This window comes from Pocillopora damicornis, chromosome 3 (genome assembly GCF_964200805.1).
Source record: "Pocillopora damicornis chromosome 3, jaPocDami1.2, whole genome shotgun sequence".
Lineage (NCBI taxonomy): Eukaryota > Metazoa > Cnidaria > Anthozoa > Scleractinia > Pocilloporidae > Pocillopora > Pocillopora damicornis.
In genome coordinates this window covers 462,559-489,273 of record NC_142672.1, presented here as the reverse complement: position 1 = coordinate 489,273, position 26,715 = coordinate 462,559, and the positions used below count along the sequence as shown (strand labels likewise).

Here is a 26,715-nt window from a genome sequence, read left to right as displayed (position 1 = left end):
TGGTTACATCAGCGTCTTAGGAACTTAAAACGTTATATTAGTCCCCAGTCGATTGTAGCTAATCGAATTATATTTTTGAGTTTTTTGCTCACACCTGTCAGATCGCTGCATTTGGGTATGTATCGCACTAATTAGATCGCCGCACTAGTGTACGTCTCTCGCACCAATCAGATCAAAGCATTGAGGTATGCTGGCATCAGTTAGAGTGTTCCTCATGTAAATCATGTCATGAAATTAGGATACCACAACATGTTGCGATCGAATCAATCCAAAATTGACACAAAGCAAGAATCACCTAAGAAGGACTTGAGAGCTTATCAACCCAGTTCATGTCCCTTGTGATGACTTCGTCGCCGTGATCCGTCGGGCGTCGATAGGTCGTTGGAGAATTTTTCAACCACATAGTTGATAAAGAGTGCTTTGTGTACCGCTCCTTCATTAACAACGCACGCGCTGTCAGCTAAAGACCAAACACGAAATTATCACTAGAGCGTTTCTTTTGGGAGGGTTAGTTTCGCTGACAAGGGTAAAAATTGCGCAAAGCATTTGCATAAAGCACATTTGATCGATAATCTTGATTTTGTCTTGTGGTTGCTTTTTCGGCAAAAGTTGAAAATACTAACAAGTTATATTTACTTTTTGCGTCAACTGCGATGTGAAATATCTGTTTCTGCTTATGGTGCTTTCAGGTGCATCGAGAGGAATTTAAGTGAATGCAAGTGAAGACCTTTTCCACACTCCCTTCAGCTTCGTCCCTGTCAGAGTACAAGAACGCCTGGGTTATAGTACCTTTTTTATTATTTTGGGAACTCTTCCACCTTGAAAAGTTCCGTTTCTGCCTTAGATAATGTGCTACGTTTCTCAGCCTATATCTTCTAATATGAAAGTCTTTACGTCCATCAATTCTCGAAGGTCGCCGTATTTTTTCCCCATGACGTGTTAAAGTTTGGCCTTTTTTTTTCTTCTTTTTTTTTCCGTCATGCACTCAAGGATGAAATCGTATTATCCACCCGTAAGCGTAAATTGATTTGATTTATCGCAGGGTAATACAGCAAAGGCAGGAAAGCATCTTTTACAGCGCCATTCCCCACTTTACTCTGTACGCTTCTTCAGGTGCTGTCAAGGAGAATTTGTTTCAACATCAAGACCTTTTGTTGGTTATTTCCTTTATTCTTGTGGCCTTAGCGAGTGATTCAGGGGTGATATTAAAGGAGAAGTTAGATTTTAATCACTCTTGAGGTCAAATGGTCAACAGGGCTAATTTCGCCGCAGTACGTGCGGATTTCACAGGGTCTTTTCTTGTACACAATCAACCATGTTGGTGGAAAAGTAATTCAGCGTGACATCACAGACTAACCAGCCCTTGTCACGTACAATCAGTTGTCTAATGACGTCTGTTTGCGGTGCAGATCTGATTGATTTGGAAATTTACTCACTCGTGTTTTTTTTTTTTTTTTTAAATCCAGTTTGCGATGTCGCAGCCAAGTCAGACTTAAAGACAACATGTAGGGACGATTAAGTTCGATGTTCTTACTAGACTATTGTGGATTCAGGAATGGGAAACATTTTCGGCACTTGTACGTGAGAGGTGGGAAGACTGTTGCTTACAGTTGTAATATTTGCAAGTGCACCGTTTTCATTGGGTTTCCTGTTCTTTGTTAAACGCTATCTAGTCATGCACATGGTATTTTTTCCCTCATTCTCCTACGTTGTTGATGGTTACCGTTTTGTAAACAGCATGTTTACTTTTTTGTCCCGGCAGGTCACATTTCGTATGATGTGGGAATCAACAAGAACGAGACTCGAGCAGAGGAAGACGTCGACTGGGCGATCATTTGCAGAAAATTGCTTCCTCACTCAAACGCCCGGAAAATAAATTACTTCCTCAATAACATGTAGTTTCATTTGTCTCAAACCTCTGAAGATTCCGTCCCAAACGTTACAGTGAAAGTTACCAGATCCAACGATCACCAGCATAACACACTCTGTGCTCAAATTTATTTTCTCCTCTTTCATCCCTTTGGCAACCCATTAACTGTGTATCAGGCTGTCGGCAAGAGATTGTAGATTGAATATTATCTTTTAACAGTCAGCTATACGGATGGGGCGGCACACGGAAAGATGTTGATGACATCTGCTCCGCGAAACGTTCGAATTTGAGTGCATAAACAAATATTTTAAACACACGAACTGAGGGCGGAGAGCTACTGCATCCCACTAGCTGCGCTTTGGGATAGACTGATAAGTTGAAATTTGTCTTACCGTCAGGTTTAATGTTCCTGCCCTTAATTGAACTGAAAAGATCCAAGGGAATGGGCAGAGAGGGAGGAAAGGCTTCTTACTTGATTTTGGGTTTTTTTTGTTTTTGAACAGAAAAGTTATAAGATCTAGAAGAATTCATTGGCATATCCCTAAGAGAAGTAATGCACTGTGACTTAACAAGTAATAATTTTAGGGAATTTCAAGTTGTTCTCTCGTTAAGGCATTCAATTATTATTCAATCTTTTCTCACCGATGTTCTGCGGCCATTCATTTAAGGTGAAGTCGGGACTTTTCATTTTGCCGAAGGGAAACTGGGGAGGGAGGCGGGCGGGCAGAATGAATAATCGTGAAAAGGCGTTTTACAGAAATCACATCAAACGGGACCTTTCTGCGTTGAACTCAATCATAACAAAACCCAGAGATGCCATATGACAGGTATACATGTGTGGACGTGTGAAGTAACAACACCTAGAGCTTGTGCCAGCTAATTACTGTGACGGCAAGCTTCGCCCGTGTTCACAAGGCAGACCAGAGAGAAAACCAATCATTGGGTAAGCACCGAATTCTACGAGGATGACACCTGCATCATTCTTTGTTAACAAAAGGTGATCACGTGCACTTAAGAACCATAGCCCCGCACACGTTTATATCATCTTCTCTCTGGTCCACGATAGGGTTCCGAGATTGATCAGTCGATACTCGGGATTGCTTCGGAAGTTGATACTTTCATGGACGCAGAATCATAACCGGCAGAAGATGAATCTGACTCCGCTTCTTTGCTTGCGATCCCTTCTCTGTAAGGATCTTTCGTAGAGTAACCTGCTTCAGTCTGATGATTATGATGTGAATGGTCCCACGCCTGTCCGTAATCGTAACTACTGTACCCACTATAATAATCAGAACAGTTCCAATACGCCTCTGAGGTTTGATTATTTTCATTCTTGTTATATTCAGAAAGCTGTTGAGCCGTGTTCACATCACCCTTCTTTGTGTTCTCGGAATGGAAGGCCTCTACTTTCTTGAGGGCTTCGTCTAACCTTGTACAGTCTGTGTAAACATTTTGGAGAACCTCGGCCTGAAGAAAGGAAATGAGAAAAGTCAAGTTACAATTAGAATTATCAAGACATTTTACTGATTTTACGCGAAAAAAACCTACATAATTGTTGAGATGTAACAAAATCCTAGAATAAATAACTAAAAAAACATTGAAAATGAATGAAAGGAATCCAGTTAGGTGTTTCATAATCAGTGAATAGATGCATTTATGCTAGAGACGTTAAAGTTGTCTAAGACGTTAAAGTCGTCTCGAGACGACTTTAACGTCTTAGACAACTTTAACGTCTCTAGCATAAAAACGGCCATTAATAAGATCAGAGGACCGCGTTGCAGTGTCCAGTGCTTCACTACCAATAAGGCTACTGCTTTGTGTGTTCCATGTAGGAAACTCTTTTTTTATAGATGAATTTTATTATTCTGCGCCAGAAAACATGGTTCGCCTTATCCCAGGATCTTCGTTTCCAAGACGTTAAGAGAGAAATGGTTACATGTCATACGTATAGGAAATCGTATGAACCTGCTCGTGCATTTCGTGATTTATGGGCACGAGTGATGTTTTGAAAGTTCTCAAAATTGCACTCGCCCAAGGCTCGTGCAATTTGAGAACTTTCAAAACATCACGAGTGACCATAAATCACGAAATGCACGAGCAGGTTCATACGATTTTTTATTTATTATATTCTCGATTTTTTTATAATTTGGTGTTCAAATTTGGCGCTTCCCCGGTGTTTCCATGGCAACTTCTCCGTATTGCACTCTATAACCTCTATTGCACTCTATAACCTATTTATGCATTCACCATTGACCAATCAGAAACGCGATATTTTGTTGAGTATATAATAAATTTAACTATCATTGGGCTGAAGAATATCGCCCGATCTTTGACACATGGCGGCATTCGATGAGTGAGGCATGATAATTTTCATAAACGTTATCATTGCAGTTGAGCGCAAAGTGGAACATTAGTGAAGTATTCTCTGCCAGTTGTGCTACTTCAGATTATGACCTCGAGCTCAGAAAAATCGTTTTTAAAACAGTATGGGCCAGTTGTTTCAACGAGGTCTATCCCAAACCGTGGTTTTACGCAAGCAATGGGCCTTAGGGATTCTTTATAAGAGGGTTGATTCAATTAAAAGTCTTAAAAGACTGTCCTTCCACTATTAGCTTTTGGGCCCTCTTGAAACGATCCACAAAAAAAAAGATAAAAGGATCAGCTTAACTGGAGATGGCTTGGGACGCAGTTCCGTTATGGACGGCTTTTTTTACGGCTTTTGTTTAAATAACCAGCCCTGTCTGTGGTGGACAAAAAAATTGCAAAGTTTTAAAGGTTTTCTTCTATATTAATAATTACCCATATATATTCCAGTGGGGAGACAAACAAATCTTTGAGACTTTATCATTACATGATTACAACTCTCTGATGAATTTAAGTGACTGGTATACCTGCTCAAATTGCTCTTTAGTCTGAGGGCCGCATTCCACAGGGTACTGATTGTCTGTGTTCGGATAAGGCCCTGTAACCTGAGCACCAGATGGCTGAGTGGGACGTGTAAGAGCCTTCTGAAGTAACCCTCGCTCTGTGGCCGCCTCAAGTACTCTATGTTTAGATCTCAACAGCTCCTGGATGAACATGAAGCACGTTTTAGTAAATAAAAAGAAAGATCTTTGTTTGCATGATCTCCTTACCACGCCTTACACTTCAACAGAAATCTGTCTCCATGTTCTCTCGCTAACTTAGAATGAAGACCAGCCTAATTTGCATAAATGAATAAAGGGGTAAGTTTCTAAAGAAACTGTGGTGCTGCGTCGGTGGGAGAGTATAGCAGGTAATTAGTGTTAACAACTGGGTTGAAAACGCTAATCGCTAATCGCTCTGACGAAGGGCTAACGCTCGAAACGTCAGCTTTTTTACCCTTTACGGTGGCTAATTTACGTTTTCAACCCAGTTGTTAACACTTATTACCTAATTTGCATAAAGGCTTATATCTAAAGCTCACAAACAGACTAAAAGTAAACTAGTGGAGTACCTCTCTTCGTGATTTTGGATTTGGATCATCGTAAGCCCATCTCACATTCAGCAACTCTCTGTTGTTCAGCTTTTGATCTGACATGGCAATCTTAAAAAACAAGAGGTCCAACATAATTTTCCTTTAAAAGTGTAACTGCATCATAACTCATTAGCTATTGATACAGGTTCTCTGCATTTTATTGTGGCATTTTATTTTTTATGATAATTTTTACTGCAGGAAGTTATCTTTCAAGAGTGAGAACTATCTGCCAAACTCACAAAAATTAAATACTGTAACATCTTCATGTTGAACAATAAATGCTGGACAGTTCACCAGAGAAAAAATAAAAAATAATTAAACACCTTCCTCTCACCTTTGCAAATTCAGCATTAACTCTGTTCTTGTAGCGTACAAATGCTATGTTGCGTTTGTGTATTATTCTTATGTCCTGTAGGATTTATTGAAGGAAAAAAACCAATTACTTTTAAGTTTCCAAGGCACAAGCCCTTTTACTGTTAAGTCCATGTCCACTAGGGAAAATTTACCACAAATTAAATAGGTGAGGAAAAAAAACTTAAATTCAAAAACCAATTCAATTACATCTTCCTAATTTTAATTGTTCATCAAAACAAAGGTTAATAAACTTCCAACCAAAGTTCAGCACATTCATATCAAGTTCTTCAGAAGCATCTTCATTTTCTAGCCTGGTATTTGTTAACCAAATTATTTTGTATCAATATATCTAAAAGCCACCTATTACTTTAATCAGTCATGCAATTTTAAATATATTTGGCACTACAGTCTAAAATGTCCAGCTATGAAGGGCATAAAAGTGTGACATTTACCTCAATTTCACCCCACTCCCCAAACTCAGTCCACAAAAGCTTCTCCAGTGTTGTTCGACAGCCCAGGCCTCCAACATATAGTGTTCTGCATTCTTTATCAAATGTGCCAACCCCTCCCATGTCTTCCTTGTGGAGTCGATGACGTTCTCGGCCAAAAACATCATGAGCTAGATCAATTCTAAATAAGTTAGGAAAGCAAATTCCTTTATTAAACCTCTACCTTAAAAAGAAATGTTTAATATTACATCCATTTGATCTAGCTTGTGTGTATCATCGCAAATGTACACCTCAGTCAATATATGAATGCTGATATCATTAATGTAATTGTAAGCATGCTAATATTATTACCACTGACCTCTTTTCATCTTTATCAGTGGGTATAATATGCAGATAACCACAATCAGAACCCAGATGACAACAGCCTCTAGCAAAATAAATGCAATAATAATGCTTGTTTCCACCAGGATCATCAATATTTGCCTTGGTGAATCCTGCATCTGTTTCTATGCAGCATTTTGTCTCTGATGGCCCTACAACAAAACCAGAAAAAAAGGATGATGAAGTTTTTGGTCAAGTCTCAAGTTTCTCTCAATCTCTCTATCTGTTTAGCCAACTGGATGTTGCTTCATAAATCCCACTCCTTTGGAAAAATTCAATCTTCCACTTCAGTATTTGAAATGATCTGTTGCTGTTGAAAGTGTTATGTATCTCCTATTTCCATTCCCCTCTGTTTCCCTATTCACCTTCTCCTCTTTGCTCATGCTATCTCCTAGACTGTCCTAATTCATCACTACTTTTCAAATGAACTCTTCCCTCTCTTCCTGAAGGAAACCACGACTTAACACTGCGTCAAACCATGTGAGCCCCCGATATTCCATTGGTTAGGGTTAGGGTCAGGAATATCGGAGGCCTACATGGTTTGAAGCAGTGTTACCTCGTTCTTTCCCTTCCCGAGTGTCAAGAGTCTTTCACATCACTAACCGTGATCTTTGTCATTCCGCCAATGTTCTCCCACCCATCGATCGTACCATATATTATACTCCGTGGCACCTTCAGGAATCCAGTGCAACTTTTCTTTTTCTTCAGGATCAATCTGTCGACGAGCTGGCTTTGTTAGAAGTCTCTCAACCATACCTTCTACATCACAGGCAGTTTGTTTAACGTTTTCCACAGGATCATTGTTTGTTTTACCATATGCTTCTCCGTTGTAAAATCCTTGATAAAAATATTGGTTTGCTGGAATAAAAAGTGGGTGAATAGAATCCCATTCGGTCGGTTTTTCCCATTGAGTTCTATAATCGCTAATATTTTGATAATAGTTGAGTCCGCTATTCCAGTCGAACATAGTTATCCACGGACCGCGTTGTTCGTAAAACTGTGGGTAATATGAAGAATCCGTGTTACAAGCAGTCGTTGTTTCTTGTGTGGTCGTAGTTTCCTGCCTTTTCTGTTGCAAAGTTGATACATTTTCACCATCATCGTCATCCTCTGCCTTGCGTTTAGCCGCCATATTGAAGTTTATGGCAAACCCGCTGACCATCTTTGTTTTAGACAACTGCTGCTTATGTCAAATGAACTGCTCGCGGGCGTAGATTTCTTCAAATGACTTTTCTCAACATCTATTCTTAACAGTACGCTACCTCTCCCGAATATAGAATGAGTGTCTTGATTTTCTGTAAACTTAACAAAATTTCATGGATAAATACAAAATTCAATACAATCGAAAAGAGATGGTTTTATTGCTATCAAAAATAATTGTTTTCAGTGTTTGAGGATTGTCTTACTTGTGAAATTTTTGTCGCAATTGGGATCATGTGCTTCCACTGCAGTGATTTTAAGTTACCAGAGACAATGGAGAAATGGTCAACCATTAAAATTGACGGAGAGAGGCCCATTGAGAGGACAATATTTACAAACATGTTCAGGTTTCACATTCCCACACATTGGCATCTGTTTTCATGTATTTTTTGAGCTGTTAACTAATGACTTGGTTTATCTATCTATTACTCGACAGAACTATTTATCATCCAGTTATATTTTGGGGAAAGAATAATTCTGAAATCATGGTTTGGTCTCCTCTTTTTTTCAATAAAACAAAAGTAGCTTTCTAAAAAAGATTTTATTTTATTCCTCACACACCATTGTCTATTTTTCTTACACCAATAAGCTTATCTGTCCTCAAAAGTTGTGATGTGCACTGTAACACACTCTGCCAGAGCAGGTGTTTTCCTTGAAGAGGCTCAAAAATTTCACTTTCTTGAGGATCTACTGATTTACCTGTCTTTGAATCTATCCCTAACAACAATCCATCATCCTTCAAAGACCTCTCCATCTCATTCAAACAGTGAATAAAATTTTCTTTTGGATGAGACATGGAAAACGAATTTTGATGGAGGAACCTTGGTATGGCTCGCAATGCACTACTCAGGATTTCCAAAGCCAGTGATAAATTTGAGTCTTTTACACTATTTGAAATTTTTTTCAAAGAAAAGCTCAAGGCCAGTTCACATGCACCAGCACCTGGTACAAAGAGCAACTTCTTTCCATCTTCACTAAAGGACATTTTGATGCATTTTAGTGCATGGTGAAGAACAATGTAATACTGCCTACATAATCCTTGTACTGGAGAACAAAGAAGTATGCTGCATGGAGAGAATTTGCAGTTTGATAAATCCAACTCAAGATGGACAAATCTATGATGACCTATTGTGTGAAGATCACATGAAACACCCTTTCCAACAAAGAGTTCTGACAGATTGACCTCACCAACATCATTAATGGCAAGTATTCCTGTACACTTACAAATATACCTGACATACTCCTGAGGAATGCTGCTAACAACAGCAATGCCATACTGCCTACAGAAATGCAAGGCAAAGTCTGGCACATTCTCTGAGGACAGAATTAATTTAATTTTATGTTCATTGAACATGGTTATTACTTTTTTTACTTGGTTTCTTTTCCACTCAACACTCAAACCTAAAGATGTTTCATCCTTTATTTGAATTGATGATGATGTCTGTGGTCCCAAGAAGTCAAAACTACAGTTCATAACAACAAACATGAACTCCTGAGAAGTTTTGGGAACTCCTTGTTGTTCGATGGAAAATCCACGAGGTATTATTACTCCAGGCTTCAAATGAGAAGAAGAAATTGGAACACCAGGAACCTCTACACAGATCTGGCCGAATTCGTCAATTACATGTAAAAGTGCATCCTGCAGGGAAATAGCTGATGATTTCCAAGTCTCCATCACCACCTGGTAAAGAAGTTCAACAAAGTTTGAAACTAAACTGGTCGGGAATTTTCCGTTAAGTGTTGTGATGAGAAGTCTAATCATTCTCTGTTTGATAAGCGAGGAATCCCCGGCCTCAAGGTCTGTAGTTACTGCGATTCCGTTCAGAACTGAAACAACAACTTCATGTTCAAGTAAACTTGATTCAAGTTTGTAAAAAGCTCGAGACAATGCAGCTAAAGTTTTTCCTCGGTGGATTGATAAAGTTTCAGTGGGATCAAAGTTATCTCTCATTCCTGAAATGGAAACGGCTTCCCGTAGGATTGATGATAAAAGCAACACGAATGATGTTGCGCCGTCTCCAGAGATTGAGGAGAAGGACACAATTTTGTTGACAATAGTTCGCCCGATGGGATTTTCTAAATTCAACGACCTCAAAATTAGTGCACCATTATTTGTAATAAGTATTTCTCCTGAAGATGAATTCAGCATGACGTCGTGTCCGTTCGGTCCAAATGTTCCCTTCAAAATCTTTTCCAAAGTCTCACAAACTTTCAAGGCTTCATCCGCGACCGCCATATTGAACTTGAGCCGTCTTACCCTACAGCCTTGGCCAGCGTTGTGTCAAATCCAAAACTCCCGTATTAGAAACAAATATGGCCGACATTACTTTTGTGAGAAAGGTGCGAGATTTCCTTTGAAAAACTCAACAACGGTAGAAGCGGTTGTTGACGAAGCTGTCTCTCACGCAAGACGGCTCAGCTTAATTCCCCACAATTTTTTGTTTGGCTCAGGATCAACCGCGTCGCCGAACTCCTATCTAACGTGTTGTGTACGGAAAGTCCGAGTTCTTGTCGTTGCGTTTATCGAATCAATCTCATGTCAAACTAGATTGTTCTAAAAGTCGCTTTAACCAGAAGTCCTACTCATATTGGGATAAAATATAATTGTTTATCGAAAACTACTGTCCATTAAGGAGTGATTGACGTTGTAATATCCACATGGAATGTGATATGACGTTTCATCAGCTGTTGTCTTCGTGTGGCCTGTTAACACGGTCCTTTCGCGATTCGTTCAGACCTACACAGCTTCAGGTCTGAAGTCTTAGGACATGCAGAACTCACACGATTCCGAACGTGACGAACTGTTTCAAAATCTTTCTTCTGCAGTTCAAGAGGTAAGATTAATATGAAAGCATTCCCAAATGTGATGCGTCGTTCTCCATTTTCGAAAAAAAACCTTCCATTTGGCAGTTTTCCATATAAAATTGATAAAGAAAGGTTACCCCTCAGTTGACTTGGGAGTTAGTTGTATAATTATAACTAAGAGGCAGACATAATATTTTATAACTAATGAATTGTAACTAAAATATTAAATCATCTGTGACATGGAAGCCGTACGATTAGTAGAAACTTCCTTCCGCAATTCAAGTTCAGAAGGGTTGGTTTTGAATAGATGCACGTGCTTGTATGTAGTGTCACTTTAACATCTGCTTTGTAAAGCGAAAGAACGGTGGTCAAACTAGCTGTTAAACTTTATACGAATTGTGTGGAAATTTAAATGAAATGTTTTTCGTGTATGAAAGAAGGAAGCGCAGAAGCAGATATGGGCTACGCTAAACATGAGAAATAGTCAACAATTTATTTCTTGACTTCTTTAGATCCTTGATGTAGCATTTTTAAAAACCTAGGTGTTGTCATTAGAAATAGCGTGATAAGTTTATTCACTTTTGTATGCGCATTAATCAACTTATACTCATGATATACCGGAGTGAGTATAACATTTAGTGATGTTATAAGTTATCTTCTTTTTTTTACTTAAGAGCTAATCGACAGAGTCCATTACATGTGGTGTTTGTATTCAATCCCCATAAAGTAATTGAGAATGGAAGCAAGCAAGCTGTCTGGGAATTAATTGAGCCGAAAACTTAAGGGTATCTCTTAGTATTTGGTGGTTTCATTAATTTTCCATGCTGTCAGCTGAAAACAGGCTGTCAGGGGAAACCCAAACACAAGGGCATGCTGGTAGGCTAAAAAATTGGCAGTGCAAGGACTCGTAGATGATCTTAAATATAAACTGTACTTAGGGTGTGTATTGTAGGGGCAAATGGATTGTGGACTTTGAAACTCAAGGAGGTTTACCATGGAAAGTCAGAGAGGAATTTAGTATGAGCTATGGTTCATAATTGATCCCAGCACTTGGATAAGTTTCCCCTAAAATTTGCCACTTTGATTTACACATACATGTGTACATATATATTTGAGTGAAGTTAGCCAATGTGAAATTGAATTTCTAGCTTACTTATCAATGCTATAGAAAGCTTATCATAGCCAATGCAAGTTCTCTGTATATTTTTGAACTGTTCAAAAGTTGAACTTAAATACAACACGTACGGAAATGTGTAAAAAAATCTTTCAACCTTTGTATTTCTTAGATTCAAGGGCATGTTGCACAAGGATACAGTGTGATATGGAATTGCAGTGCAGTAGACAAATTATGTTTCTGTATGGAGGACATCTTCAATCATGGACTAAAGGAAGGGTTTGTATTTGTTTGGATTGATTGTATTGATTTATTCATCTTCATTTTTATTCAATGAACAGCCTGCCAAGCAACCTCAAATCATGTTGTTTCTTGCAGGCTGCTGGGCTGGGCCTCTAATAGCCAAGTTTCCTTTTGGTCACTGGCAAACAACATTACTTGTAAAAAAGATATTGAGGACATCAAACGGTACATAAACCAAGATACTTTAGGGAATGTTCTCAGTTCAATGTATTACAGAAGTTTTAATGTGTGAGACACATGAAGGATATTCTCCTCTTCATTGAAATAGAAAGTGATATAATGTATTAATCAATTCAAAGCTTTAGCTTAATCCCTTGTGCATTTTAACTGTTGTACAAATTTCTGCCTGGTGAGCCAAAATTGCATTCACTAAAAAGCACAATTTTCGGTTAAATAATTGTTTGTGTGATCAACAAATGTTACAGAATTTTTCAAAGTCAAGTTAACTTGTAAGCAATATAATATGATTAAACAATATGAAAATTTTCATCTGAACCATTTTCTCATGAAAGCAGAGTCTTTACCTTAAACTCCTCTATATTTAAAATGATTACAGGTTTATTCTGTTGGTTCAAATATCCCAACCCCACCTAGGCAAGGCTCAAATTTCCCATCCTAAGGGGAAGGATGACAGTCAAATGCCCATGACCAAATGGGGGGATGTTGAAGCTCCAAATTGAGCGATGCTTTATCAAGTGATTGTCTATTTTTTTTTCTCTAAATAGACTACAACTGAAACGTGAACCGGAGAAATGTTTGGCTTGGATAAGACAAGGACTGAAGGAAAACACACTTAGCAGCTACATAAATGTTATTACACAGGACGAAAAGCTCCTTAGGTTTGATATACATGTGCATTTAAATTATTCAATTGGTAATTCAAATAATAAGTAAAGGATTCAAACAATTGCAACCCTTAACTCCCATGAGTGACCAAGATAGAGTTTCTCCTTAGGATATCAATACAATATCAAATAGACAAGTGATGAGAATAAAAAGAAATGTCAATGAGAGGATTGTTAGTTGGTCCAACACAAATTCTCTCAACCAGCTTTATAAAATTGTTTGGCTGACAGTAACGAGAATTGCTAATCAAGGAGTAGTAAGAGTGAGTGAGTGAAGGGGTTCATGGTACAAACACTTAATAGTTCTTTTCCTATGATTTATATTGAGGAGAGGTTTGGATTCCAGTCATTTAGCCCTTTACATCCCAAAATCAGTATGCATATACATGTTTATTTGCTTTACCATTCTCCATACATTTCTTCTGGTACTGACAAGGAGTATTTGTTTGACAATTACTAAATTGTTTCTTTAGTGGGTGATCATTTCTTTTGTTTTCATGACCTTCATGTTTGATTCAGCAGTGATACTGTTTGGAGAAATGAAATGCTAATCACTCAAAGGAGTTCTAGGGTTACTGACCCATATCAAGTCATTGTTTTAAGTTATCGCATCAGTTAACTCTCTGAAGTATTTTAATTCATGGGAATTTGAGCAGACTATGTTTTTCACCCATTCTGTACCTATAGTGTGTTGCAGAGAAATACATATATGTTATTTGCCGGCTGGGAGGTCCGTATGGTGAAAAACTGTGACCGAGGTCTTGAAAATACTGCCCGAGGCCGTAGGCCGAGGGCAGCATTTTCAAGACCGAGGTCACAGTTTTTCACCATACGGACCGACCCTTAGCCGGTAAATAACATATTTATTGTTTTTAAACATGACGAAATTCTTTCCGAAAGAACCCGAATGATTTATGGCTGTAAATACGGCAAGATCTTCCATAGACTGAACAATTTTTGAGTGAGTAAATGGTAGTTAAAATAGAGGTGATGCAAATTTAAGAGAGATGCCTCAGCGAAACATTTTCATTTCCGTAACGATAAAGGTGATTTAAAAGGCTTCCAAACAAACTTTGAAACATTATTTTTACAAGTATCTGTCACAATCTGACACCTGTCAATTAGAGAGCGCGCAAGAAAAAAAAAGCGTAAGAACATTTGAAAACCAACAGAACTAATTTGGCAAGGACTGCCACGACAATGTTTTCTTCAAAACCAGTTAATGATCTAACGGAAAGTATTATTCACTCTCATCGACCATTCATTCATGTACGAAGATTTACCTCTGTTTATCAAGTAAACGGCGAGGAAAGTAATTGTGAGTAAATTCAATTTTTTTATTTTGAAGTTGTGAGAGTTTGCTCGTTTGTTTGCTGTAATGGCGTGTTTAACTCTGATCTTTCCTTCACAAAAACTTAATTCGAACGGCACACTCCAACGAGATACAAGGGAATGTAATGCGGCCTTTTTTCAAAATATTCCTTCAATTTCTGTTGTGCAATTTGGGTACAAATGTCCAAATTGAACGGAATTGGAAAGACTCACCAGGAGCATATATTTGTTGTAGAACTTAAATTAAAACTTCGCTCGCTCTTTCACTATGAACAAATTGCTCGAGAAAATTCAGATATTAAATGAATGAAAGTTCCATCGTTCAGTTTAACTGTAACCAAATACCTCACGTTTCAACTTTCTGGGTACTTTTTGTGAACGATTAAAATTAATTGCAGATGGTTTTTAGGCCGCTTGTCAACCAACGTAATGACACTATTGTTTATACAAATTCATTCTGAAACCAATATTTTTCTGTCAACCAAAGTGATTTGATAGAGAGAAAAGAGAGGATTCATAAGTTATTTATCGGTTTGAGGTAGTGACCGACGTGTTTGCTTAAAAATACTGCCCAGCTGGAAAACGAGGTATATTTATGAAAAATGACAACGAAAGTTGGGATGTACTCGGCGACTCACGAAAGCGTTACCGTGGCCCGTGGGCAGAGATAGGAAAATACTGACCGGGTAAAGAACCAATCAGATTGCAAGATTCGTTACCGTGCCCTCTAAAAAAACAATAATAGATATTATCATTCCAATATTATGTCATTTTAATGGAATGTGCTAAATATGCGAGTAGTGCACTGTAAAAAAGGGAAAAAATACAAATGGAAACAATTTGTGCAATCTTTGATTTCTTTTCTGCTTTTAGACATGATTTTTTTTTCCAGCAAATAACTTTGAAGCCCAATTTTTTTTAGTCATCAAGAACACTCAAGTGGTTTCTTGTGTGTTGTGTTCTTCTTTCATGCATGTCTTATGCAATTGACATGATGCTTGGATAAGGCCATCCAAAAATTTGAAAACTAGAAACCAAATGACTTATAAGGTGATAAGGCCATCCAAAAATTTGAAAACTAGAAACCAAATGCAATAATAGTGGAATGATAAACCCCTTCTTCGAGGGTAGGTTAAACCAGCAAATAAAGTGTATAGATGACAAAGAACATAAATTATGTATATTTTGTAGTGTACTATGAATTTCAGATTATAATGGTTTCAAACTAGTTTGATTTATCTGTTTAACCCTTTAACTCCTATGAGTGACCAAGACAGAATTTCTTCTCACAAAGCAATACAATATCAACCAGATAAGTGATGAAAATAAAGAAAAATATCAATACTAAATTCTCTGAACTAACATTATAAGAATTGTATGGTTGACAGTAAGGAGAATGACAAATTTGATCTGGGAGTTAAAGGGTTAGCACAAAAGTCTTTTAAAATTAGTTTAAAGTCACTTTAGCCAGAAGACATTTTAAACCATGACTCAAATACTTATAAAATGTTGTTTAGCTATTTCAGGGAACCTGTCTGGTAATTTTTGTCCAAAGGTTAGCTGTGTCTCTAAGGAAACTTATCTCCCTTTCAAAAAATGTGCCTGCAGCATGTACTCTCTTTAGAGTTACTGATAGGTGTAATATTAGACCTCAAATGCATATTAAATTTATTTAAAAAAAAAAAAAGCATTTTTTTTTTTGATGTGTTGGGCATCAATCGTAAAGTGATTTTAAGTTTGTAGAATTTAAAATACAGTGCTGGGCATGGAAAAGTCATAAATATACTTACCTGTCATTATCTTCATTGCAGAGAATTTTACCACTCTCATGCATTTTTCTGTGATCAAGAGAAGGCAGAAAAAGTCCGAGACCTGATCACATATGGCATATCACATCTGGATTTTGACATGTAAGTCCTCTGACTGTACTATCAGTCTTGAATGACAGTTCTTTTAAGGTGATGTACAGTTGATGAGCTCCATGTATGGGAAAAATTAATGCTCTGAATGTCAAGCATTTAAATAGCTTTTTTAATAAAAATACACTGTTACCAAATTGATAGACTCATCGAGTCATTAGTCTTTCAAGCTGTCAAGAAGGTGATGACAGTCTTTGAATTTGTTCAATGCAAATCAACTTTGAATTTATGAATCTTTTCTGAATGCAAAATGAACACAATGCTACTCTTATTTCTGACACCACTTTGTTGAGTAATGTACAAATGTTCACCTAGCTCTTTGACAAGCAGTTCCAGAAGGCTTGTGGCAAGGGAGGATAACCCAGCTATGATTGCTGCAGGTATGTTTAATACTCTCTGATATTCACAGCATAAGGATATTGTTAGAAATTTTACACTTTTTGGAGAGAATTCAAATTAAAACTTTTCACACATGTATTTTCTCATCAGTCATGCCTTCAATTCTTAAAGGTGATGGAAAAATAAAGAGCTTTCTCACAAAACTGTTAGAAATGTGATGCTTTTTTGAGGAAAATAGTGATTAAAAGTCCTTTTTTTACATACACCCTTGTTTGAACCTGTAAAGCAAAATTTTAGCCTTTGAAACAGATGATGAAGAATTAAAAGTATTCTCAGTTGCTTGGCTAGCACCATGTGTTAACAGGTTGGCATTTTTTTATTACCTTGTTTGTTAACTGACCTCATATGGAACTTAAGGCTGTTTCATTGGGCCTATATATTTTAGATACCTTGCTTAGCAAACAGGAAATGGGCTTCAGTCTAGTTTGGGCTTAGGTCCTAGCTGGGTCAGTTTAGAGTTCTTGGGAAAGACCCTAGCATGTGGATACAACTCTTACATTTCCTTCCTCCACCCTCTCCCCCCAGGAGTATAATGCATGGTACCACCAAACTGACTAGGAAGCCTGATGTATTGCCAAGGGGTCACCTTAATTCTCCCCTTAGCTGATACACATTTCCTTGTAAATTAGTTACAAGAATTTGGTTTTAGATCAAGGTAAAAAATTCTACCTGATAAGTTTGAGGATTCTCATTACCTGTTTGCCTGATAATGTGTGGATATTATCTGGAGAACTTACTTTTTAATCACTTCTGGGACTTAAAGGGTAACCTTGTTTATCTTATAATGAAAAGGTGATCAGAGAGAAGAGGAACTAAATGAATGATTTTGTGAATGGTAAATATTTCCAGATGCAATGATAACTCATCTTCCTGAAAGATCAAGTGTTGTGAATGGTTATGGATCTCCTTCAAACAGTTGGAATGGACATGAACATGGTGCTAACTTGCAGGGTCAAGGAAGTAGTAGTTATAAATTTGAGCAAACTGGAAAGAAAAGAAAAAAGAAGAAAAAGGCTGAAGTAGCAATGATAGCAGAAAGTACTGATACAGAGGAAACTCATTACATTGATAAAGTGACTGAAATGCACAAGGAATTAGATTTACAGGATTCTAACCAAAAGTTTGAAACATTTGAGAATGAAAATGGGATAAGAGAAACTTCTGAAAATAGTAAACTTGTTGACGACATTCCAACCAGTGCTTTGGATGCAGAAGACACTAGTTCTGATATTTCTTTAACTATGGAGTTACCAGTGTCAGAAATTGTTTCTGAAAATTTTCAGGAGCCTTCAAGAACTATTCATCAGTTGGAAGTTGCCTTATCAAATTCTTTTACAAGTGAAGAAATGACTACCAATGAAATTTCTATACTTGAAGAGAAAGTTTGTTTGGATAAGGATGTTGTCAACAATACTGAAGAAAGAAGTGAAGGAAAGGAATGTATGGGAATGAAAACAGAAGAGAAAAGAGAACTAGATGAAAATTGTACTTCTGATCTTAATGTATCAAATGATATGTCTTGTTTAGCAGAAGGAAACTGTGAGGCAGAGACACATTTAGTCCCCTTACCAGGGGTGGAAAATAGATTGTCATCTCAAAATCCTTTTGAAGATTCAGGTGATGATGAAACTGAAGCTGTTGATGGAGTGACAGAGAAAGATGATAATCCTTCTGAGAGTGAGACTCTAGAACATTATGCTTCCCTGGCAACTTTTGAGTGTGGCACTCCAAAGCCAGTGGAAAGCATTTGGCAAATTGAAAAAGAAAGAGGTTTATCCAATGCAAGTTATGAAGGAGAAGACTTAAACATTATACCTGGAATCCACAAAAATTCAATGAGTGGAAGTTCAGGAAGTTTCAATGGATCAGGTTCATTTTCACAAAGAAGCAGCAGAAACAACACCATGGACTCAATTCCTGGGAGCTCAACATTCGAAAGCTCAGTGGCTTCAGGCTCATGGCCAAACAGAAGTGGCTCTTTCAACCGCAATAGCTCTAAAGCAGATGTAGGTTTCTGTGTTGGATCCCCTGGCAGTGAGTTCAGTGAATATGAAATGTTTGATGAGTTACTGGGACTAGAGGAAGACCATTTCTCTCCACCAGAGGTAAGATTCCAGTATGTTTTGCTTTAACTGTTGGTCAAATTTTGAACAAAGTGATGGCAATCAGGGATTCCAAACATTCCTTCCATAAGTATCTATTGATTGTGGATTTCACCCTTTATAACTTAATATCAGTATCCATATTCTTCATACAATTCCCAAGGTCCTGACAAGGAAAATTTGTTTCACCATCAAGAGCATCTTCATTCTTTTGACCTTAATTTTTGATTTAGGGATGATATTTTAAGAGAAATTAGATGCTGGTCACAGTTAGGGGTTACAGGATTAAGGCAGCTGTGAAAGCAAAAGATGCCTTAAAACGCCTCAAAAGTGAAATCTCATCAAACTGCAATCAGAGGCTGCAGAAGCAAGGGCAGTCAAGTGCTGCTCATCAGGTTTTATTTAAACTCCAGACAATGTTGTTTGTTAAAGAGCTGCATTTCTTAAACATATCAACATAGGAGGACTCATAGATTTAATTTGGTGTAGGAATTTTCATAACTATCAGTATATGTGCTGACTGGTTCTTGTTGTATGTTTTCAATAACCATGTTTATAAGATGTACTACTAGTGATGTTATAAACTGCTACATTTTGTGTACTTTCCACATCTGAATCTAAGAAGTACCCTTAAGTCAAAACAGTATACATTATTTTTTCCAATCATCTATTTCAATTCCCCATATTCCTTTGAATCTATTTTTCCTTAGTCCTTCATGGGCTTTTCCACCTCAGAAGAGCTTAACCATGCAATATCTGCTTGTAAAGACCGGATAAACACAGCACATGAAGATACAGAGGAAAAAAACAAGCTTGTCACCAAACTTGTTCAGCTGAGGCTCAAACTGCAGGAAACACAGGTTTTTTTACTATTTTAGTTTTCACCATTTTGCCTGAACAATGACGTGGTCACATAACTTATAATGAGAGTGATAATGAGGATGATAATGATGATGCTGATGTTCATGCTGATGTTGCTGATGGGGAGTGTGAGTGGGAGTGATGTGGGAGTAAGGATAGTGTTATAGTGAGAGCCATCACCTCCCACAGCTGTTGTCCAGGTTCAATTTCGGGACATGGCGTTACGTGAAGGTTGAGTTTTCCTCCCTCCCACCACAAAAACCAACTTTCCAAATTCCAGTTCAATTTGGAAAAAGCAGACAGTAAGAGCCACGTCGTAGAATGTTCACTTGTAAATTCCCCTTTCCCGTTCCCTATAGGTTGATATTGAAGGTGATGATGATGATGATGATGACTATGTTGTTATATTTCTCATCTTTCAGGATTCAAAAACAGAGAGTAACACCAACGCCAAGAAAATCCTGAGTCATCTTTTCGTTAAGGAAGATGACCCAGGAAAAAAGTATAACTGTGATAAATGTGGTAAAGCAATCTGGATGTGGCAGTCTCTTTTCACCTGTAAAGGTATGTAGTTTTATTTTTGCTTTATTGCATAATAGAAATTTCAGCATTTGTAGATTGTAGTAATGATTATATCAATCTCTGCTGAAGGGGCAAATTTTTAACAACAATGCTTTACTTAACATGGGTTCTTTATTTGAATAACTTCCGCTCAGGTTGTTGAAACGTCAATCACTCTTACGGAAAACAGTCACTTTCAGGACTATTCTCACCTGGACGATCAGAGTGCACGATCGTAAAGTAATCTATAAATTCAGCCTTAGTTAACGGCGTAAAATAGCTGTTAATCGTGCTTCCTACAACTCAGTCTAGGTGAGAAGTGATTATGGATGGTAATCGTCTTTAGTGGTAACCTCACTAAGAAGCAGTTTCCTTTTGTTTTTAGCTTGTAATTATCACTCTCACAGACGTTGCCTGGAGCTCATTCGCCGACCATGTGCCAGTCGCAAGGTTAGAACTGAATCGTACAGTCAGGGGATTGGTGCCAACTACCACAAACCTGCAGTTTTTACGGTCATTTTCCAAAGCAACTTTGTGGGTTACATTGGCGACATTACCTGCACGCACCAATTGTTATGCTTATTTGAAAGATTTGTTTGAAACAGCGTTAATATGTTCCCTGACAATCAATGATATTATTTTCCTTGTTTTAAAAAACAACATATCCCACCGGAGAAAATGTACTTTAAAAAAGGTGTACTTCCACACCTGCCACTGACCTCAATGAATTTTCAATATGAACGCTCGCTTCCCAGCTCAGCGACACAGATTCTCTAAATTCCTCTCGTCCTTGCACCAAGTCTCGTCCTCGCATCAAAATTTTTACTTCGGCTTTTCTGTTTCTCCTCGCGTCACTCTAAATACTAATACGAAGTAAATATCTTTATTATCAATTCGATATCCCTATCCATTTATTGACAGGTATCAGTCAGCATGTACAATTTGAAAATTTGTCCGGAAACAGGAATGGCATCACAGCAATATAAGTGTGCAGAGTGCAGGAAACAGATTGGACTAACAAGTGAGTGGTGGAACTGCTACACACTGTGACATTGGGATGTGGCCTACCTGAAAACTAGTTGTTCAGCTAAGAGCACTGACCACTTTGAATAAAGTATTGAAGTTTTTTTTTCTCCATAATCAAGCTGGAATAACTGTCGTATTTTGATTTTAGGAGGTGAACGATCTGAAGCGCGCCTTTGCGATTATTCTGGTCAGTATTTTTGTGAAGAGTGTCATTGGAATGATATGGTGGTCATTCCTGCTCGAGTGGTTCATAACTGGGACTTCTCTACCTACAAGGTATGAAATGACTTGACGTACGCGGTAAAGGGCTAATACTGAGCTGCATCCAACCAATCGGAGAGCGGATATTTTCCATTAACGGACCGCGTATTGAAACAAATGCACTTGCCCATGGCTGTATTCTTACTGTGTGGCCCTCGCGCTTGGTTAATCAACAAGATGTATAGAGGATATTACACGTTGGCAAAAGATATGAATTTTATGTTCGAGTGGCAAGAACAATATCACGAGTGAGCGTAGCGGATGAGTGAAATGTTATTCGTGCCACAAGGACATAAAATTCATATCTTTGAGCTGACGTGCAATTTCTTTTCATTATATGGACAGTAAATATACATGGAGAGATTGAAAAGCTGGCTTTAATATAACTACCGGATATTAACAGAAACAAACTACCTGGTGCCCAAATTATAAAAAGGTTTTTATGTAACACCATCAGCTGGGCCAAAATACTTGTGAACTGGTTTTATAAGCTCAATGAAAGTACGATTACTGACTCTGACTTGAATCATCAAATACTGTTATTTTCAGCCTTTTTTTCTCTACGAACCTCTGAAGGCTGTTCAGCACGAACACAACAAAAATTTACCTTTGTCTCGTCGTTACTTTTGAGGAATTCCTAGAAAATCTTTTGATCACACAACGTTATCATTTTGGTGTTCTTGTTCTCTTCTTGTTCGGAAAATGCATTTACATCTTCGTCGCTTACCACAACAAATAAGGCGGGAATTGTGACCTCTTGTTCAATATAGCCACTTGTGTTACATACAAAATATGCGCCACTCGGTTCCCAGATGTGATTGTCGTATTTTTTACGAGAGTTTTAGTTCTCGGCAAAATACTCACGTCCATATGGTTAATATATAAAAATTATTACCTAAATTAATAGTCGCGTTCTAATGGAATCCACCGTGTTGTGTTCAGGTGATGGAACCATAATGTGGAATTGTGCTACCCGAGAAGTTTTTTTATTCAGTCGATTCCAAACAGTTTTTCACTTGTTTCTCGTAGGTTTCAAGACAGTGGAAACAGTTCTTGGACCTTATGCTGACAAGACCTTTGTTAAAGATTGAAAAACTAAATCCGGCGTTGTTTAAATTTGTGGTGGAATTGAGAGAAATTAAGGTAAGATAAAAGAAAAAAACTATGTGCAAGTGATCTTGGATGTTTTTGCCTGTTGTTGTTTTAAGTTTGAGAGACGAAATTGAAAACGTGGGTGTACCTGCAGTGTAAATATGCAGCGGAAATTGAACGCAGTAAGTTGAAAGAGAGCAATTTTTGTTACTCAAATTAATGCTATTGGAGGAGCTGGTAACATCCTCTGGTAATTTTTCAGGAGGTCTGTTTGCAGTTTTCAATATTTCGTAGCATTTTTTTACATAACAATAAAACCGTGGTTATTGAAAATCACTGATACAACAAGATTGTCTCTACTTGTTCATAGCGTTTGAGAGAAGAGATTCTTATCATGAAGAAGTACTTTGTTACGTGTCGTGAGGCGCTGGAAAGAAAGTTGTTGTTGCAGGTAAGTAAATATGTATTTATAAAATTGTGATACTATAAAAAAAGGAGAACATACTTAGAAAAAACTGGTCTACCATATTAGGTTGAGAGTAAATGAAAGCAGTTATTCCTTGAAGCTTTGTCAGTTTTCTCTCCATCTCATTTTTTTTTCATTTTGAAGCTGAAGGATAAACAGCACTTTGTGGACAGTGACAACATTTACTCTCTCCAAGATCTCATTGATATAAACTCCGGTTCTCTTTTGGCTTTCCTGACAAAGACTCACTCTCTCTTTCTCACACACATCAAGACGGAATGTCAGGTTTGAAGCCTTACCATTGTTGTCTCTTCTTAGGTAATATATACTAAGTCTAACATTGAATGTGTCATGGTGAAAATAGTAGCTTATTCAAGGTGACTTATGTCAGAGACATGGACGAATTTTTAGCAACTACTTCGGTGATAAGTCCTATTAACAGAGCCAACGTACAAGGTATTGTAAGCTGGGACGAGGTGAAGCCTAGAAAGAGATAGCGCCAGTGTAAAAATCGAGAGAGGATTTGTGCTGCCGGAAATTTTTTTTATTAGCTTTAAACTGTGGTGATATGGCGAGTTAACCATGCATGTGAAGTCATTTCACGACGACAACGTCCTCAGTACAATGTAGGTTAATTTTGAAACAAATATTACGGCCATTCCTCTTTTCTGAGTTGATTTAGTGGTAATTTAGTTTACTCTATGCTGCTAAGAAGAGGGTCAGTAATCATCTACATGCATTCTTTTCAGGTTGGATAGACGGTTTGATAAGACTGCTTTGTCTTACTCTGCGTTTAATATGGTTACATTTGGTGATCTTTCTTATTTCTTTATAATTCAGCTCTGTGAAGCCAAGGGTTTCATGTGCGAAATTTGTGGAAAAGATGAAGTCATTTTTGCCTTCGACCCACATGCCGCACAATGTAATGAGTGCCGAGCTGTATTTCACAAGTAAGAATGACTGGCGCTCATCTCTTTATTCTTGTCTCTCCCTGATGACCTGTCATGCTACATTTATTAGTAAAAGAGTTTGATGACTTCCTTATTTATAATGTGCGGTTAAAATTTTTAACTTTTCTTCCTTTTGGCAGGATCTGTTTCAAAGGTGGTGTGTGTCCCAAGTGTGAACGGAGACAGAAGAAGTCTTCGAGAAGCTAATCACGAAAGAACACCATAAACGATTAGTATCCCTGAACCTGGAGGGTTACAGAGAATTACTGTCGCTAACGATTAGCGTTAGTGATGGAAATCGTAAGCGGCGGAGGGTGAAGGTTTGCAATTTGTGCCTAGGCAACAAGATTGGTAACCTTAGTAACAATATTGCAAACTTTCCAGTGTACCGTGCAAGTGTGTTCTGGTTTGGAATACTTCATGTACATGATCTAACCATTTACGTTTGAAACGACAAGTTCTTTTGCTGTGATATTTGAAGCCACAACTTTTCTAACTTTTTTGTTTTTGGATGAAATATTAACACTTTTTCTGCAGATGAAAATCGAAAATTTTTTGCTTTGAAGGTGACCGGTAACAGTACTAATCTAAAACGCGGAAAAGGTCGCTTTGCACTTCATAAGAGGCTGGAAAGTGCTCTTGATCAACATTGTGTATTGTGGTTAAAAGGTTAACCATTATTGGTCCATTTTGTATTATTTGTTGGTGTGTTGCATCATTGTAGAGAAGATACAACAAATTTTTTCTTTCTTTTTTCCCTTTTTGCAGCTGTTAAAAAAAGGAGACCTCTAAAGGTTTTAATTCCAAAAATTAACTTATGAGCTTTAAAAGAGCGATTTTTGACATTGTCTTCACGAAAGCATTTTGTTTTTTTCATGACACTTATGTACATGCTGTTTCTCAAAGCGCAACTGACTCAGTAATGATAAAATTGTTTAGTTTTTATGAAGCTTTATGAACTTCTGCTCACCCCTTGTTTACTGATGCCCAGCGTGAGAAACAACAAAAACTTGGAAACCGGTGCCAATAAGCCACACTTGGTTTACTGGTCTTTCTATTCGATTAATGAAAAGTGTGTTGATTGGAGAGCGTTGCTCTCTAACTTTGGAGAATTCTTTGTAAAAGTAAAGGAAGCTACGTGGTTTGTTAAGAAGCATTTAAGTTTTTTAGTTCGAGGGTTTTTAAAGTCCTTCGATTTTGTATTTAATTGTTAGTAAGCTCTTAATAAGAAATCAATAAATCCGAAATATCCCTTTCCCCTTTGTTCAATTCAATATCGCTGAGGTTTTATTTCATAGTCGACGTCTTGAATTATTTGAATTCTTTTTCCAATCCAGTCGTTTATTCCCCTATGCTGACACAGCCATTAACACGGCGCGAATTGAAGGGAAAAAAATCACTCGGCGACAGAGCTTAAGATGCCCTTAGATATTGAGAACCGATCCTTTTCGCCTTCAAAAGAGAAGTGGCGTGTGAACAGGAAAAGCAGATTATCAAACTACAACCAGCAAGATAACTCAATTTTATTTTTTCACCATCTTAACTTTATTTTTCACTATCTCAATTTTATTTTTCACCATCTTAACTTTATTTTTTACCACCTTAGCTTTTTCGCGGCACGACTCTACTTCCTTTACCGTAAGACTCAACTAATAATCCGCGCGGCAGGTCACTGCCGACCCTTCGTAGTTTACTCACTGTAACACTTTAGTGAAGCTAAATGGGACAAGTTTATCCCGTTAAATTATGCGTACTAGGTTTGTCTTGTACTTAATTGCTAGAAAAAATAGATTAGTTTTCAATTGAGGATTTAATATTTGCGTTGACTCGAGTTGGGGTGTTTCCCTGTCTCACCAATGAAGAAAGGAAGTGAGTTCAAATCTGCATCATCGGTTCGTTTTCTTCTTCTAATCTGTTCCTGTATACGCAATGGCTGTTTCTGTTTGTTCCGTCTGAAAACTGCTTTACCTATGGCCTTGAGTGTTGACACAAAAAAAATTGACTGTTAAAACCAAAGCCACAAATTTTGGACAAGATGAGATTTAATCATAAGATAAAAATTTTTAGATGTTGGTGAATAACAGACCAGAAAACGTCCAAAAAAATGTCTTGCAGGAAAAATTCGTGTCCAAAAAAAAAGTCGTGCCGGAAGAATTCTTCCTACAAAAAGTCGAGCCAAAAAAAGTCGTGCGGGGAAAAGTCTTGCCGGTAAAAGTTGTGCCGAGTAAAGTCGTGCCGGAGGAAGTCGTTGACGCTCCGAATTGATCGGCGCATAATTATCCGATTAAAGCGTCGCCCAACTTGAAATCAGTGGGTTTGACAGAGCTCTTATAGTCAAGTTGCTTATGATGAGGCTAGCAAAAGTTTAATACGTGATGCGTGAATCGTAATTTATGAACCAGTGTGATGCGTGATTTGCCTTCTAAAAATAAACGTGACCCGCTTTGAAAACTTCAACATTACCCTAAAACCTCTCTTACAAGAAGAAGAAGGATGATTACCCCGTCCATACTGATTCATGAGGTCATCAAGACTGGCATTTCGACTGAGTGTCACGGAACCAAAACTAAATTTATAGTCTCGAAGGCCAATCAGAACATAAAGAATGTATCATTTGTATAAGGAGCTGATGAGAGCTCAAAGTGGGGCGCGAGAAAGTGGAAAACCTCGTTCTCTGGCTCTCGTCCTTCGCAAGGGGCGGAAATAAGAGAGACATCCTGGAAACCAGGTTCCCGGAGGGAGAGCCACGTCTTTGGGATTTTATTGGGTAAAGGTTATGAACTGTACGGTCAGAGTTGTCTTCGTTGAACGTCGATTTTTCACTTCCGTTTTTATGCAGTGCTTTTCAGGGTAGTCAAGATGATTTTCGGTTACGTGGACAAATTAACTCTGAGCAGGGCCTGCAAAGCGGTCAGCTCATGTTTGACAC

At 37.8% G+C, this 26,715-nt stretch overlaps 3 protein-coding genes and 1 long non-coding RNA gene across 8 annotated transcripts; 2 read left to right on the top strand and 2 right to left on the bottom strand.

Annotated features, from left to right (window-relative positions):
• Positions 1–951: 951 nt before the first annotated feature.
• Positions 952–1,892, top strand: LOC149047730 (uncharacterized). Its single transcript, XR_016184776.1, has 2 exons — positions 952–1,588; positions 1,763–1,892. It is a non-coding gene; the product is annotated as an uncharacterized LOC149047730 (long non-coding RNA).
• Positions 1,893–1,986: 94 nt separating this feature from the next.
• LOC113674012 (pre-mRNA-splicing factor cwc2) lies at positions 1,987–7,793 on the bottom strand. The gene is made up of 7 exons (XM_027190486.2): positions 7,154–7,793; positions 6,528–6,702; positions 6,173–6,350; positions 5,701–5,775; positions 5,346–5,435; positions 4,762–4,938; positions 1,987–3,337 (listed from the first exon to the last, which is right to left on the bottom strand). The coding sequence occupies exons 1-7, from the start codon at positions 7,710–7,712 to the stop codon at positions 2,951–2,953; spliced, it is 1,641 nt and encodes a 546-aa protein (XP_027046287.2). The 5' UTR covers positions 7,713–7,793; the 3' UTR covers positions 1,987–2,950.
• Positions 7,794–8,272: 479 nt separating this feature from the next.
• LOC113673946 (BBSome complex assembly protein BBS10) lies at positions 8,273–10,065 on the bottom strand. Its single transcript, XM_027190421.2, has one exon. The coding sequence runs from the start codon at positions 9,984–9,986 to the stop codon at positions 8,304–8,306; it is 1,683 nt and encodes a 560-aa protein (XP_027046222.2). The 5' UTR covers positions 9,987–10,065; the 3' UTR covers positions 8,273–8,303.
• LOC113673944 (uncharacterized) lies at positions 10,031–25,043 on the top strand. 5 transcript variants are annotated; one of them, XR_016184774.1, is made up of 17 exons: positions 10,031–10,584; positions 11,842–11,948; positions 12,048–12,137; positions 12,698–12,811; positions 15,961–16,059; positions 16,384–16,448; positions 17,317–18,572; positions 19,280–19,429; positions 19,853–19,994; positions 20,377–20,441; positions 20,913–21,012; positions 21,166–21,293; positions 22,308–22,421; positions 22,741–22,821; positions 22,981–23,154; positions 23,677–23,786; positions 23,927–25,043. XR_016184774.1 is itself a non-coding variant. In XM_027190418.2 (17 exons), the coding sequence occupies exons 1-17, from the start codon at positions 10,519–10,521 to the stop codon at positions 23,991–23,993; spliced, it is 2,895 nt and encodes a 964-aa protein (XP_027046219.2). In that variant the 5' UTR covers positions 10,031–10,518; the 3' UTR covers positions 23,994–25,043. The 5 variants fall into 5 exon arrangements, 3 of the variants coding, with proteins under 3 accessions (XP_027046219.2, XP_089055789.1, XP_027046220.2); XM_027190418.2 differs by having other exon boundaries at positions 22,981–23,121; XM_089199663.1 differs by lacking the exon at positions 23,677–23,786 and having other exon boundaries at positions 22,981–23,121.
• Positions 25,044–26,715: the final 1,672 nt, after the last annotated feature.